This window comes from Mastigoproctus giganteus, chromosome 13, assembly GCF_048544385.1.
Source record: "Mastigoproctus giganteus isolate SK-2022 chromosome 13, ASM4854438v1, whole genome shotgun sequence".
NCBI classification, from domain to species: Eukaryota; Metazoa; Arthropoda; class Arachnida; order Uropygi; family Thelyphonidae; genus Mastigoproctus; species Mastigoproctus giganteus.
In genome coordinates, this window is record NC_143587.1 from 82,456,922 (window position 1) to 82,472,408 (window position 15,487).

Below are 15,487 nucleotides of genomic sequence, written 5' to 3' on the forward strand. Positions count from 1 at the left end.
ACATGAGGAGTTATTCAGCGAGGGGAATGCCAGAGGTGAAGTAAACTCTGGCAGTGAGCTAGATGATTTTGTAATAACTGAGAGGAAAGTGGAGGAGAAATTGTTGAGGATAAACATAAAAAAGGCACCTAGGGTGGATGGGGTCTATCCAGTTATATTAAAGGAGGCAGCAAAGGAAGTAAGCAAACTCTTAGCCATAATTATGAGAGCTTCTTTGGACTCAGGGCAGGTACCCATAGACTGGAGATGTGCAATTGTGACTCCCTATTCACAAAGGAGGATCAAAGGCTGACACAAGTAATTACAGACCTGTGTGTTTAACTTCTGTTCCAGGAAAATTAATAGAAGCACTGGTTAAAGAAGCACTGCAGGATCATCTAGACAAGACTTCAGTTATAGCTCGGACACAGCATAGCTTTGTTAAGGGAAAGTCTTGCCTGACCAATTTGATTGGCTACTATGATGCAGTCACAAAAGAACTGGATGCAGGGAATAACTTTGATATTATATACTTGGATCGTAGAAAGGCGTTTGATACTGTTGCACATGGAAGACTGCTGCACAAATTGGAGGCAAATTGCTGCTATGGATAAAGGGGTGGCTGAGGGGGAGAAGACACAGAGTGGTAATCAATGGACACTGCTCGTCGGGGACTAATGTTATTAGTGGAATCCCTCAGGGCTCAGTGTTGGGTCCATTATTGTTTTCTGTATTTATAAATGATATTGATGACGGTATATCAAGCTTAATGTCCAAGTTTTCAGACGATACAAAGGTTGGCGGTCATACTGATGCTATGCTGCTGCAACAGAATCTGGAAAGGTTGAGCAGATGGGATGAGAGGTGGAAAATGAAGTTTAACATTGACAAATGTAAAGTACTATATATGGGAAACAGCAACCTCAGAGCAACATATCAACTCTGTGGTACTACACTGACAGTGGTAGAGAATGAAAAGGAACTGGGGGTAATTGTGCAGGCAGATATGAAGTTCTCTGAGCAGAGCAGACGGGCTGCAAGAGTAGCTCATGGTGTCTTGTTAATGATATACAGGAATTTTTCTAGCAGGAAGGAGGAGGTGATTATTCCCTTGTATAAGGCAATGGTCAGGCCCACCTTGAGTAATGTATACAGGTCTGGAGGCCTCATTTCAAGAAGGATGTTGAGCTGCTGGAATGACTTAAGTTTTGCAGATTACAGTGTCTGGAGACTAGGCACCTATGAGGTGATCTGACTAAGGTGTATACAGAGAAGAGCAACAAGATTAGTGAATGGAACAAAGGGTTGCTCTTACGAAGAAAGGCTTAAGTTTTGCAGATTACAGTGTCTGGAGACTAGGCACCTATGAGGTGATCTGACTAAGGTGTATAAAGCCTTGAATGGTTTGAGCATGCTCAATGCCGATGGGATTCTTCCTCTTGCTCAGAATAATCACCTGTCATAAATTCAGATTGAGGAAAGGCAGATGTAGGACAGATGTGTGGAAATTTGCCTTTAGCCAGCGGGTAGTTGGTTGGCGGAACAGACTTCTATCCCTTGTTGTGGAAGTTGATAGCCTAAATATATTTAAAGCTCAGCTGGACAGGTATTTCGAACGACAGAGGGGTGAAATGGAAGTGGAATTTTTTTCTTTTTTTTTGGGCTGATGCTTCATAAGCTTGCTTTCTTGCATCATATGCCTCTACTAATGCTAACTTACCATTACTATGTAAGGTTGCAACTGAACAAAAGAACGAGGTGGCGGCGTGCCGGTATATTTATGTATGCTAGGTACGCTAGCGGTACCTAGCGATAGAAAATGGTGTGAGAGAAAAAAAAAAATTATGGTATGGTGTCTGTAAGCTTCTTGGATGTATAAATTGAAATGAATGCTATTAAATACATGGTGCCCAAACTGCCCAGGATAATAGACAGATATATAATAGCTTGCAAAGTAGCAGTGGGGGAGACAGGACGGCGTCTCAAGGACCATCTGGGGGAACATTCACGAGCGATACGGACCTCAGAGCTCAATAAATCCGCCATTGCCGAGCACTATTGGGAAAAACAACACCAGATCTCCCCTGACAACGCTGTCATCCTTGACCGGGCGCATAGATTCTGGGACCGCAAGTGGCTGGGAAGTCTGTGGATTGGATCCTCTGGTAACAATAGCATGAACAGAGACAGGGGAGTTAGGCTTCACCCCCTTTTTGAGGCGGTGGTTTTGGCCAGAGATAAACGTTTTAATTTTCCACGTCTCCAGACCACTTCCGGTTCTGGTACAAGTGAAAAGAATGCTGAGTATGTGCCTGGTCATCCATGTGTGCCGTGAACCTGGTATTTAAGGATGTGTCGCTTTAGTCTCACTATTACTGAGGAAAGAGGCAGACACCTCCGAAAGCTCTAATAGTGTTTTTTATCGTCTTTTTATCACTGTTATATAAATATATTTTAATGCATTTTAACTTATTTACTTATTTTATTTTTGTTATAGTTTAGTTTTTTGTAAATAATTAAAAGTTTTTTGTAAATATTATTTTACAGTCTTTTCTATCATTTTATTTTATTTTATTTCATTATTCAATCAGTCATAAACGGTTGGTGTGTGTGTTTAAAATTGGTGGTATGAATAATCCCAACCTCAGAGGCCTTATTGCAGATAAAGTAGCAGTGAAAAGCAGCTAAACTTTGTTAAGTTGAAAAATAGATTGGTAATATCTAATAGAAGGTAATATCCCGCATATTGCGTTCGATAACCCAATGGCTCACAGGACATAAAAAGTAGGCACAAGTAAAGCAGAAAGATGAAAAAAGTAGAGGTAAGTAGTTGAGTTCTGGTAGTTCGGGGTTGCAAACCTGTTCCTATAGATAGGACCCTGAACGATGGTCTGGGAGTGAATACATCATGTATTTAAGGTCAGTTGTGTGATAGATGGATAATGAAATGAAAATTTAAATTAAATTAAATTAAATTATATACATAGTTAACACGCTGTATTAGGCCAATTTGTGGGTACAATTTTTCTAAGCCGTAAGACACAGAGGCTTAGTGTATTGTATATACAGTAATACCCCGACTTACGCGAACTCGGAGTTACGCGGTTCTTGATTTTTTCGTTTGGTGTATATCTAAAATTAGCTTACCAGTGATTTGGAAGTCAAATCATAATGCTTGGGTGACAGCTTCCGTTTTTGAGGACTGGTTTGGTCACCACTTCATACCCGAAGTCGAACGTTATTGCAAGTCTAAACAGATTCCATTTAAAGTGATGCTTCTTATCGACAATGCACCGGGTCATCCTCCTGCCACTCTAATTAATTTCGACCCATGTGTGAAAGTTGTGTTTTTGCCTCCAAACACAACCAGCTTGCTTCAACCGATGGACCAGGGAGTCATCAAAACATTCAAGGCTTACTACACGAGGCATTCGTTTGCACGTCTGAATGAAGCTATGAGACAAAATAGTGAGATATCTGTTAAAGACTTTTGGAAACAGTTCAATGTTTTAGATGCCGTAAGAATCATTAAAGAATCTTGGGATGAAATTCACAAAAAAACATTGAATGGTGTCTGGAAGTAACTTTGTCCATTTTTTTTCAAAAACGAGACGAAAACAACGCCAGAAACTGGTCATGGTGCTCATGTGATAGAAGAAGTTAATGTCAACGAGCTGTTGGGTTCATATAGTCAGGAGCTGACAATGAATGAGGTCAGAGATGCGTGAGCAAAATGTCACTGAAGTATCTGACACTTCAGACCCAGTTTCACCAGAAAAGCACATGACAATTGCAAGCTTGACAAGTCTCAGCTCAATTGAAAAGGGCTTAAAAATTTTAGAAAACACAGACTCCAATGAAGAACGCGTTATAGCTACAAAGCAAGGAATAAAAAAATTATTAGCTTGCTACGAAGAAATTCTGTGTGAAAAAAAGAAGGCACTGTGTCGTCAGACTAATTTGTTATATTTTATGGAGCCATCGGCATCGAAATAACTTTTTTACGTAACTCATTTATTTTTTTTTAATACATATTTTGTATTAATATGTATAAAGAACTGCAATTTTATTAAATATTTTTCTTCTAAACTAGTGTTTTTGTTAGTCCTTGGTCCCAATTAAACAAAATTTATATGTATTTATATGTAAAGCTGTACCCCGACTTACGCGAATTCTACTTAAGCGATTTTCATCGGACCCACCTATCGCGTAACTTCGGGGTATTACTGTATACTGTTTTGCCATCATATACAAAGTTATTGGAGATACATAGGTTCACTAGATTATTCCAGTAGTTGGTATTGCAGGTTATATTTTCTCTATATTTTGTGTATATATCTTTGAGTACTGTTTTTAGCTTGGTTTGGTTAATATTTACAAATAAACTGTGGAAGTCAAAAGTTTGTATACTGGAAATATTGTTATTCTGTAAGGATTTTAATACTGGTAGGTTGTTGACTATAATTCTGCTATTTGGTATAAGGTTCAACAAGGGTTGCAGTAGACGTTCAAGGATTTTTCCTGGTTTGTGTACATAACTATTCTTGCATGACATTATAAATCTGAATCCTATGGGTTTTTTATGGAATTTAGGAATGAAGTATATATAGGGCAGACTGTAATTGCTAATGTTTAGTTTTAATTTTTTGTTAAAGGCTTCTTTGTAATGATATTACAGGTACTGGATATAGGGTATGTGTTGCTGGAGTTAAGTTCCGTTCTCAAAGTGTGTGCATAAAATGCTTTGCAAATAAAAGCGTAGTTATTTGATGCTTTGTCTACTGGTGTAATGATGAAGTCTATGTATCTCTAGCAGTTTTTGTTTTAGCTTAACTAGGTTATAATAGCTGAAGTTGTACTAGCTATATCCATTTGAACTTGGGGATGTTAGTTTACGTTTTAATAGATTACATCTATTGCTAATCCACATATAGTATGCCTCTATTGGTGTGTTATGCTTATGTGCTAGGCAAAAGCAGTAGTTTAATAGGTCTTGATATAGCTGTTTCTTGAGAGTAGTTAAATTTATTTTGTTACATGGCCTAAATTTAAATCCTTGTGCTAGTATATATCTGAGTATTGGGTCTGCAATGATACTAAATTTCCTGTGATGATGTGTAAATGGTAAGCATCAATATATTGTTGCATATTGCTTTGTTTGCAGATGCATTCATTAATGTTTGGGTTATATGATATTAAATTGGTTGCCATGGATTTGTAGTTGCAGGCTGGTATCCCAAATGGTTTCTTATATTTATATCTAACTTTTATGTTGATGTTATGGCTATTGTTAGGAAGCAAATCATTATGATGATTGATATATTTATTAATGTTGATGTTATCCATTATTTTACTTTGGAAATTTACGATTATGATAGATTCTTCTGTACCAATTTTATTATGTGGGTTTTTAAGGTTAACTTTACACATATTGTCTAATATTTGAAAGAGTTGTTTGGACTCGAAGTTGAATGTGTGTATAAACTGTGTAATGCTCTCAGTACATTGTGTTTGGTGTTGAAAAGTAAGTTATGTATATATTGTACATCTATGTTATTTTTGTCCCAGTCTTTAAGGGTTGCATCAAAATTGCCTAAATTTGGCTTATTTTTACTGTTAGTTTTCTTAGAATGTTTGAGGTTTGTTGTAGAATTTAATTATATTGAATTTGTCATATATACAGCAGTCTGCTATGTTATTAGTAATAATTTTATGGTTGAATTTATTATTCAGACCATATGGGTATAAGGTTTTTAATTTCAACATAAATAATTCTTCTTGCTTAGTTCTAATGTTGGTGTTATTAATGTGTGCTAGTATGGATGTGTATATATTGGTAAAGCTGTGTGTTTGAAAGTGTATATATTCTATTTCTTGTTCCATATTATTACTATGTCTATATTTGTAGTTGCTGATGTCTGATCTGTGCATATATAGACAAATGTTTATATTCAGTGTATATGGAAGAGATGTTGACCTGTCAATTGTAATTACCATGGAAAAATTGAGGTGGTCTGTAAGGTAAAGGAGATAACTTGAAATAAATTGATTAACATAAAAATAGAAATAATAACAAAGATAACAATATTATCTAAAGTAGTGGGTCCTAGAGCCTTAACTACTCCTTCAAAGGGTGGCAGCCAAAACCGTAGGAGCCACCACAATAAGCAAGGGTCTCTGTTTCTGTTATGATGTATACATGCAAAATGTATAAATCACAGCCGACCCGACAGAGACCAAAAAAAAAAAAAAAAATTTGAAATCAAAGGACAGATACATTACAAAAATTACTTTACTTTATGTGTGTTTGGAATGGAATCTGTGAAATAGTTGCCTGTGGTGTTTACAAAGTAACGTTGGAGAACCAAGGATAAAGCCGATAACACGAGACATTTCTCTTTGACGACTCCACTTCCTCCCCCTCACACGTGGCTGCTTCAACTGATATAAACATTCTGGACAGCGATCTATCGGCTTCATCCTTGGTTCTCTAATGTTACTTTGTAAACACCACAGGCAACTATTTCACAGATTCCATTCCAAACACACAGTAAGCTGAAGTACTGTATTTCTCCATATATAAGACGCACCTTAATTTTGAGGCCCAAAATTTGAAAAAAAATGTATTACATAAAGTTATTGAACTCAAGTTTTATTCATCATAAAATTCATACAACTCCTCATCACTGTCAAAACTCCCCTCCATTAGCTTGTCCTCATCTGTGTCTGATGACGAATCAGTCTTCATATATTGCCTCGTCCTCAGTTCCATCTATGGCATTTGAAATGCCACACTTCTTAAATGACTTGACAACAATCTCAATCTTGATATTATCCCAGGATCTTTTCACCCAGGTACAAACTTCTCCTATAGTTGATTTCTTCACTCTTCCTGCTGGTGTCAAATTGTCCCCAGAAGACTTCATCCATTGGTTCCATTCGTCTCTCATGGCAGCTTTGAAGGATTTGTTAATGCTGACATCAAGTGGTTGGAGCTGGGATGTCAAGCCTCCAGGTATGACGGCAAGTTTTGTTTTTTGCTCTGCAGCAATTTTCTTCTTTGTATTTTTTGTTATGTGTGCCCTGAACTGATCAAGCACCAATAGGGCAGATTTGCGTAAGAGCCCACCTGGTGTCTCCTGCTCCAAACTTTCTCAAACCAGATCTTCATCCCATCCTGAATCCATCCAACCCTTGTCAGGAATGTAGACAATCACTCCTCGAGGAATGTCTTCTTTTGCATTTGAAAATCAGCACAGGAGGCAGCTTGGTTCCGTCGGCACAACAAGCTAGAACAACTGTATAATGGCTCTTTTCATATCCACTTGTCTTCACAGTTACAGTTTTCATCCCATTCTTATCAACAATTCTGTTGCTTGGGACCTCAAATTGAAGGGGGGGGACTTTGTCCATATTTGCAATCTGTCCCAACTCAAACTGATGTGTCTTCCGACACTGAATAACAAAACGATGAAATTCAAGGACCTTCTGTTCATAGCTTTCAGGCATCTTTTAGGCAAGTCTGGTGCATGTACACATGCTTAGTCCATTCCGTTTCATGAACCTGAAGTACCAATTGTGTCCTCCTTTGAAATCAGTAACTTCTTTTTCATCAGCAATTCTTCTTGCCTCATGCTGAACCATCTTTGTGGACACAGGAATTCCAACTGCCCTTTGCTCTTCAATCCCTATCTTAAATTCCCTCTCTAAATCAGGCCATTTTGCTGACTTGCCTCTCATGGTCTTCTTCTGCCGTGGCATTTTCAGTAGGGTTTCTTCTTCCTGTAGTCAGTCTCAGATTGTTTTCTCAGTTGGAGGAGGACCAAACTTACATTCAGCAGCACTATTTCCATTCACTTTTGCAACTGGATCACTTTTAACTTGAATTCAGCACTGTACGAAAATCTTTTCTGAGTTTTTAGACCCCAAATTTTTCAAAAAAGGGTGCGTCTTATACATGGGGAAATTGGTAATTTTTGTAGTGTATCTGTCCTTTTGATTTCAAATTTTTTTTTTTTTTTTTAATTTTACTCTTTTATTTTTGGTCTCTGTCTGTCTGTGATTTATACATTTTGCATGTATACATCATAACAGAAACAGAGACCCTTGCTTATTGTGGTGGCTTCTACGGTTTTGGCTGCCAGCCCTTTGAAGAAATAGTTAAGGCTCTAGGACCCACTACTTTAGGTAACATTTTATCTTCATTATTATTTCTATGTTAATCAATTTATTTCAGGTTATCTCCTTCACCTTACAGGCCTTCTCAATTTTTCCATGGTAATTACAATTGACAGGTCAACATCCCTTCCATATACACTGAATATAAACATTTGACTATATTTCATTATGGTTGCCAGGTTTCTCTACTGAAATTAGTAGTACCCGGATCCATAACACAGTTTAATAATTTTGATTTAATACTTTGTTTGCTTACTTTGTCATTCGGTAACTTAATTATTTTTATCAATATTATATATACATACACACACATATGTATACATATGTACATATACACATATGTATATATACACATATTTATACATATATGTATATATACACATATAAAACATTACGTTCACGTATAAATGAATGATGAAATATGTTCACGCACATATATACAAATGGTTTCCATTATTATTCTAGAAATATAAAATCTCTAAAAGTTGCCATTATTATCTCAGGCCGTTCCTGTAAGTTTAAAAAACAAATCCCCGAAGCGGATGCATTCTCGATATTGCGAAATATCGTTCAATTAATTCTCGCAACGGATCAAAGTCTCGAACTTCAAAACGCTTATGTTTGCAGTTTATTTGAGTTGGTACTCGGTCATAGTACACAGGTCGACCATCAAGTTATTGTAAATAAATTTCTATAAAAACCCCATGTAGCACAAGTTTTCATTTAAATTTTCAGGCACCCTACATATACATGTCTTTTAAAATAACATTTCTAAAGAAAATGAATGTCGAATTACATATCATAAAATGAACCAAAGAAAATAAACATGAAATATTAAGCTAAGTAATAATAGGTCAATGTTAGCCACACAAAAATTCAGTGATTATCATCCCTTCCTTACTTGCCATTATCTTGCTAAGTATTCCAACAGTTGGCACAACAACAGAACTTCCAATCTGCCAAAGAGAAAAAGTTTGGGGTCTGTTAAAATTTGGTAAGGGCCACTTTGTAACAGCCGATGTTTCGCTGGGAGACATACTTCGAAGTCTTATCCCAAAAATGAAACTAGAACCTACTGTTTTAAATTCATAGTAAATAACTTTTCTGTAACATCTATGCAACCAAACATACTCCTTAAAATATCATCAGACATATGTGATATTAATTAACTTTAAGAATCTATCTCCAAGAAAAAATAATATCATTATGATTAATTAAACCAATTCCACATAGTGGAATACACGACACAAACCAACACATGGGCGTACTATCAAGTTGGCCAACACCACAAAAATAATGTAATACAGTCCACCTATCGGTGTAACAGATGATTTAGCTGAATTGAGTTATAATGACCCAAATATGAGAGTTCCCAACATTGCATTTGTGAAATGAACGAATGTAATATGAATTTTTTATATTACGGTTACCAACCGAAAATCTCATCTATCCGTGTAAATTTTGTTTATAAATTGCATGTGCTGTTTTGCCTTTAGCCAGCGTGTAGTAGACTGCTGGAACAGACTTCCATGTGTTGTGGAAGTTGAAGGCTCAAATAAATTTAAGGCTGAACTAGACAAACATAGCATGACACCCCACACTGCTCCAGTTTTTTTTTTTTTTTTTTTTCATCTCAGGCCTGGGAACCCGAGGGTAGCTCACAACGACTGGTATTGCACTGCCTCCAGCGGATGCGGGATTTGTCCAACCTTAGACATTTTACTTATATATATATATATATATATATATATATATATATATATATATATATACAGTGCTTTTTTTGTAACGGTACACAACGATACGGCGTACCGGCACCTTTATTAAGAGTGACGTGTGACATTTGGATGCAGTGCGCTTCGAAATTTGTAATATTCCGTAATTTTTTTTACCTGTTTATCTACTATTCAAATAAGGTTAAAATCGTTTAACTAAATTTACATTTTTCACTGTCTATTGTTAAGATATTTTCTATATAAAACTGTATAATCATTTCTATAATTCTAAATTACTCAGTCGGACCTCTGTTTAACGAACTCCTTTTATAGCGAATTATTTTGAATTCCCCTTGGAAGTTACATTTAAAATAGTTTCCGTTGAGTGAAGAAAATTTTCATATAGCGAACGGGTTGGGAGAGAATTAACTCTGTACGCACTGTTCGCATTTCTAGCCTTCAGGAAAATAGTGCTGCTGAGCGAATTAAGAGAGCTAATGGGATTACCATTCTACAACTTAGTGGTACCTGGTCCGACCACCTGTCCCACATATGGAGTAGTCGCGCTGGTCAACAGTGAGCAGATAAATTGGTATTCCCAATGGGCTCTGGTCCACCTCCCACCGCAATGGTGTCCAAACCATTCCCATACAGGGGCCATATTCAAAAAAAAAAATTCGAAGTTAGATTTCTTTAGTGTGTTACATTTTCCATATCTTGTTGCATGTAAATATTCGAAAATATTATTAAGTACAATACACAATTACTGAACAAAACATTTAATGAGAATTTTTTTTGAAAATTAACAAATTTTAAAATGCTGTTTTAGTTAATTTGTCTCGCGGGCCGTACGTTGGACATCAATGTGAATCAATCGCAAGCGCCCCGTTCGAGAATTAGAAAAGTGATTTTCTTTTACACCGACAAATAATCATCTGTTCTTTCGCTTAGTGCCTTATCCACATTTTCCGAAAAATTTCCCTATCTCTGTTTACTCTTTACTTTACCTGAATATCCGAATGATACCGATATTTTAACAGTTTCAAAAAAAAAAAAAAATAATAAAGTAAAGAAAAAAAATTGAAATTTAAGAACTTGTGACAATACCGATGACGAGAGAAGTAAAACGAGAACAACGAAGGTATTAATCCTTCTAAACATGAATTGTTGGCATTTGGTGAAAGTGAAGTTAGAAAATTGTCCATTAGGTTCCAGCTAAATGAAAAAGATGCAATTCGGGGATACCTAATTGATAAGAAGGTTTCTGAAGAATTGAAGTATTTGATGAACGCTCTGAGTAAGATATCAATTTCAAGGAGTGAATGTGAACGAGGATTTTCAGAAATGAATCTGATCGTCAGCCCAACCAGCACTTCGGTGATGACAAAAACAGTTTTTATTATTATTATTATTATTATTATTAGCCATATGGTGCAAGGAAGCCAGGAGCTTATGCTGCACCAGCAGAAAAAAAAAAAAAAAAAAAAAAAAATCTGAATTACCCTGAGAGAGAGAGAAAGAGAGAGTTTCTTCATTACTGTTTCTTAAAATTGTAGGCCACCCGTTGCGATCCAGCAAAATATGTCGATTCTTGGCTGCTTCGGAAACGTCATTCAGCAACTGACACACAAAGAGGGAGAATAGAAGTCGGATGAGAACTTAATAAAAATTTGGAATATTCTACAAAAACTTTATTAATGAAATTATTTTTACTTATTTTATTCACATTTTATTTATTTTTTTATATACTTGAATAATAAATTCATGCTTAATAAACTTGTTAATATACTCAATTTCTTGTTCTTATTCTAAAAAAAAAAAAAAAAATTACTAATATCAGGGGGAAAAAAATTAGAGTACTTTTCATATCCTTTTAATTTTCAATTTTTCCTGATAGCAAAGAATGAGTACCGGCACCTTTTTTTTTTTTTTACAAAAAAAGCACTATATATATATATATATATATATATATATATATATTTTAGTTTGATTGCTTAGATTTATTAAATTTTGGTGTCTATTTTCTATAGGGTATTAGGTGTATCCTGAACAGGAGATTTGGTTAGCTTTTTAAGTCTAACCTATTCCTAGGGGTCTGTGGTGGTGGTATTCAAATTATATAGTAACTAAAGAATTTAGTTATAATTCTAATTATTTAACTTTAATTAATAATATTAATCAATACTAACTAACATTCCCTTACCTGGTCATCTATCCGCTACTTCATCAGGGGCTTTGAGCGGATCGATAGCCAGTTTTAAAGGAATGTCTCATAATTACCCGACCAGGTAAGGGAATGTTAGTTAGTATTGATTAATATTATTAATTAAAGTTAAATAATTAGAATTATAACTAAATTCTTTAGTTACTATATAATTTGAATACCACCACCACAGACCCCTAGGAATAGGTTAGACTTAAAAAGCTAACCAAATCTCCTGTTCAGGATACACCTAATACCCTATAGAAAATAGACACCAAAATTTAATAAATCTAAGCAATCAAACTAAAATATATCAAGCACGTATAATAGTCCAATTGCCCATGGCAATGACATTAACGTAGCAAGGGACAAATTAAAACAATCAATTAGACACTAACTAAAATAATAAAAACACAATATATATATATATATATATATATATATATATATATACACTGTGCTGCCCCTTTATTAGGTACACCCCTGCTGTGCACACAAATGGTTTGTCACACGTTTCAAGTCACATGACCACAGTTGTGGATATAAATGCAGCAAAACCTTTCAAGTATCAGTTAAGCGTACAAACCGGAGCAAGAATAGGGAAAAGGACTGATCTAACGGACCTCGAACGTGGCATGATAGTAGGTGCAAGAAGTGCTGGACAAAGCACCTCTGAAACGGCAGTTCTCCTGAACTTTTCACGCACCACAGTTTCAAGAGTGTATCGAGAATGATGCAACACACAGAAAACATCCTCTCAACGGCACTCTTCTGCAAGAAAATCGCTTGTTGATGAGAGAGGTAGGATGGCTAGAACGGTGCAAGCAAACAGGCGGGCCACAATGTCGCACATCATCAGAATACAACCATTAATAACAAAGGTAGTCGCACTTTGTCGCGAATGGACTACAACAGCCGACGGCCATATCGCGTACCTTTGTTATCAATGAAGAACAAGATAGCATGCCCCTGTGGGCTCAGCAACACCAGCACTGGACTAAGGATTGGAAAACAGTTTCTTGGTCTGACGAGTCGAAGTTCCCAAATTCTGAGCCTTCCATCATGTTGATGGAAGGCTCAGAATTTGGCGAAAGCTACATGAATCCATAGAACCGTCATGTCTGGCGACTACTGTGCAAGGTGGTGGGGGCAGTGTTGGGAATGTTTTCTTGGCACACGTTGGGCCCATTGATACCCGTAAATTCACATCGTATCTAAACATCGTTGCTGACCAAGTGCATTCGCTCACGTTGACAGTTTACCTTCAGTTAGATGGTCAGTTCCAACAGGATAATGCGCCGGTGCACAAAGCCCGAGTCACTATGGAATGACTTTTCTTTGCTGCAGTTGCCCGCATGACAATGACTTTTCTTTGCTGCAGTTGCCCGCTCAGTCCGCGGATCTCAATCCTATTGAACATCTTTGGGATGAGCTGGATTTACTGGCCGCCATATTGTAGTCGACCAGTTCAACAATATTAGCGCCAACACCAGGAGTCGTAACTTCCAAAAATTGCTGGTTAAATTCAAAACAAGAAGCTAACGAACGCTACTAAACCTATTTAATATCTCTGTAAAACACAATGTGCTATGTAAATTAACGAAGAATACGGTAAAAATTAAAAATACTTATCTATTTACAGCAGTCAAAAACCCACCGACTTTTCTCTTCCGCGACCAGAGCGCTCTCTCAAACAACTTTATTCAATCAATTTCCGTTTTCTGATCCAACCTTCCTTCATACGTATTTCTTGAAGATTGGAATCTGCAGAAGTTCAAGTCTAATGTGAATAAATAACTTCTTTCATCTTCTCAACCTCCAACCCATGCACAATACTAAGTATTACAGGTTCAAATATTGTAGGAACTGGGGTGTTTGTTTTTATCGAGGAACCACAATTGAGTAGTTGTTTTGGTGTTGTAATCAACAACTGGCTCCTCACCTTCTCCAAGGCCCACAAGCTATATGACTCCACTAATTTTAATTTCACCCTTTATTATCAGAAGACGCTAGGTAGTGAGGATCTATTTGTTTCCTCTTCTAGGATAAGTCTCAATGAATTTTCAGAGGGCTGTGTAAATTTTTCTTGAATAAAGACAAATATTTTGCATTTTTTTTTTTAAACATAACAGAGACTTATTTCAATGTCAAATAAATTTACACATGGCAGTACAACATTTTAAATTGAAATATATTTTCACCGCATTCCTTCTCAAAAAAACATGTACATGCTCTCTACTTTTAGTTATGGTTTAATTTCAGTGTTAATAATATTCAATTTAATTCTTACCTTTATCTTAACAATATGAAGAGATTAAATTCTTACCTGCATCGGCAAGAGGAGTCTGTCAGCAGGTAAGAATTTAATTTTTTTGTTTTGAGCTAAATTAATATCTGGTTTTTATAGTTAACAATAATAGAAGCTTAGAATTGTTTATTTGCAAATTATAATTGTAATTATGGCAATTATAATCATAATATTCATAATTTTAATTGTAATATTGGTAATTGTATTCAGATTTGTAACGCTTTCTGTTTTTGTTTCTCCAACAGTACGGTGTGATGATGGGCATCAGTAAGACACCTGAAACGACATTAACGTATGATAGTTTAAGTGAATAGCTTAATAAACTATATTATTAATTACACACGGTGTAAGAGTGGTTTTACATATATTAATAATCATAAACATTTTTTTAAAATGATTCATGTCCCGTTGTAGTTAGTTAATAAATAGTAATTTATTCTGCAACAGAAAATGATGTCACAAGTTGAGAAATGCAATTTTACGTTTATTATTTTGGAAACAAATGATTTTCTTCTGGGGTAGAAAATGAGAATAATTTTCGTGGGACCTCCTAGTAAGTAGAAACAGAAGGTTTTGTGAAGAACGTGAACTGAGAAAAATAGTTGTAATTTGAAGTAAAAAAAAAAAACACATTGGAGGGGTCAGGTTTTTAATCGATTTTCATTTTTGTGTAGTGAAAACAGGTTAGGTTTTTTCCTGTGAAATAATTAGTGGCGGATTTAGCACTTGAGAGGCCCCAGGCGCAATTCAATTTTGAGCCCCCCCCTCTAAATATTTCCGGTACCACTACAGTGTGCATTCTACGCGCACGTTTTTACTATAGCCGCGCTCTAGATTTAGTGTTGCGGTTTTAATCATTTTGGTTGCGCAATTCTTTCATACATATTTTAACTAATGTTTAAATGAAAATATGGCACAACTAAGCATTACTGATAATACGTATTCTACGTCAGATTCACTTAGTTCGCATAGATATTTCATATAATATATAGGGATATTCAAAATAGTTTACTAACTTCTCATATTAAATTAGTTTTATTCAGTAACGGTAATAATGATGAGTGTGAAAATTAAAGATGAAACAATTTTTTTTTTTTTTTTTTT

General features: G+C 35.7%; 1 protein-coding gene across 7 annotated transcripts in view; it reads right to left on the minus strand.

Moving 5' to 3' along the window:
• The window catches only part of Taz (tafazzin, phospholipid-lysophospholipid transacylase), a 254,338-nt gene extending 244,941 nt beyond the window's left edge, over positions 1–9,397 (minus strand). For all 7 annotated transcript variants that reach the window (XM_090387175.1, XM_090387176.1, XM_090387179.1 and 4 more), the window contains exon 1: positions 9,059–9,397. In XM_090387175.1, coding sequence (XP_090243301.1) covers positions 9,059–9,194 — 136 coding nt within the window. In that variant the 5' untranslated portion in view covers positions 9,195–9,397. The remainder of the gene's footprint in view (positions 1–9,058) is intronic.
• Between the last annotated feature and the right edge of the window lie 6,090 nt (positions 9,398–15,487).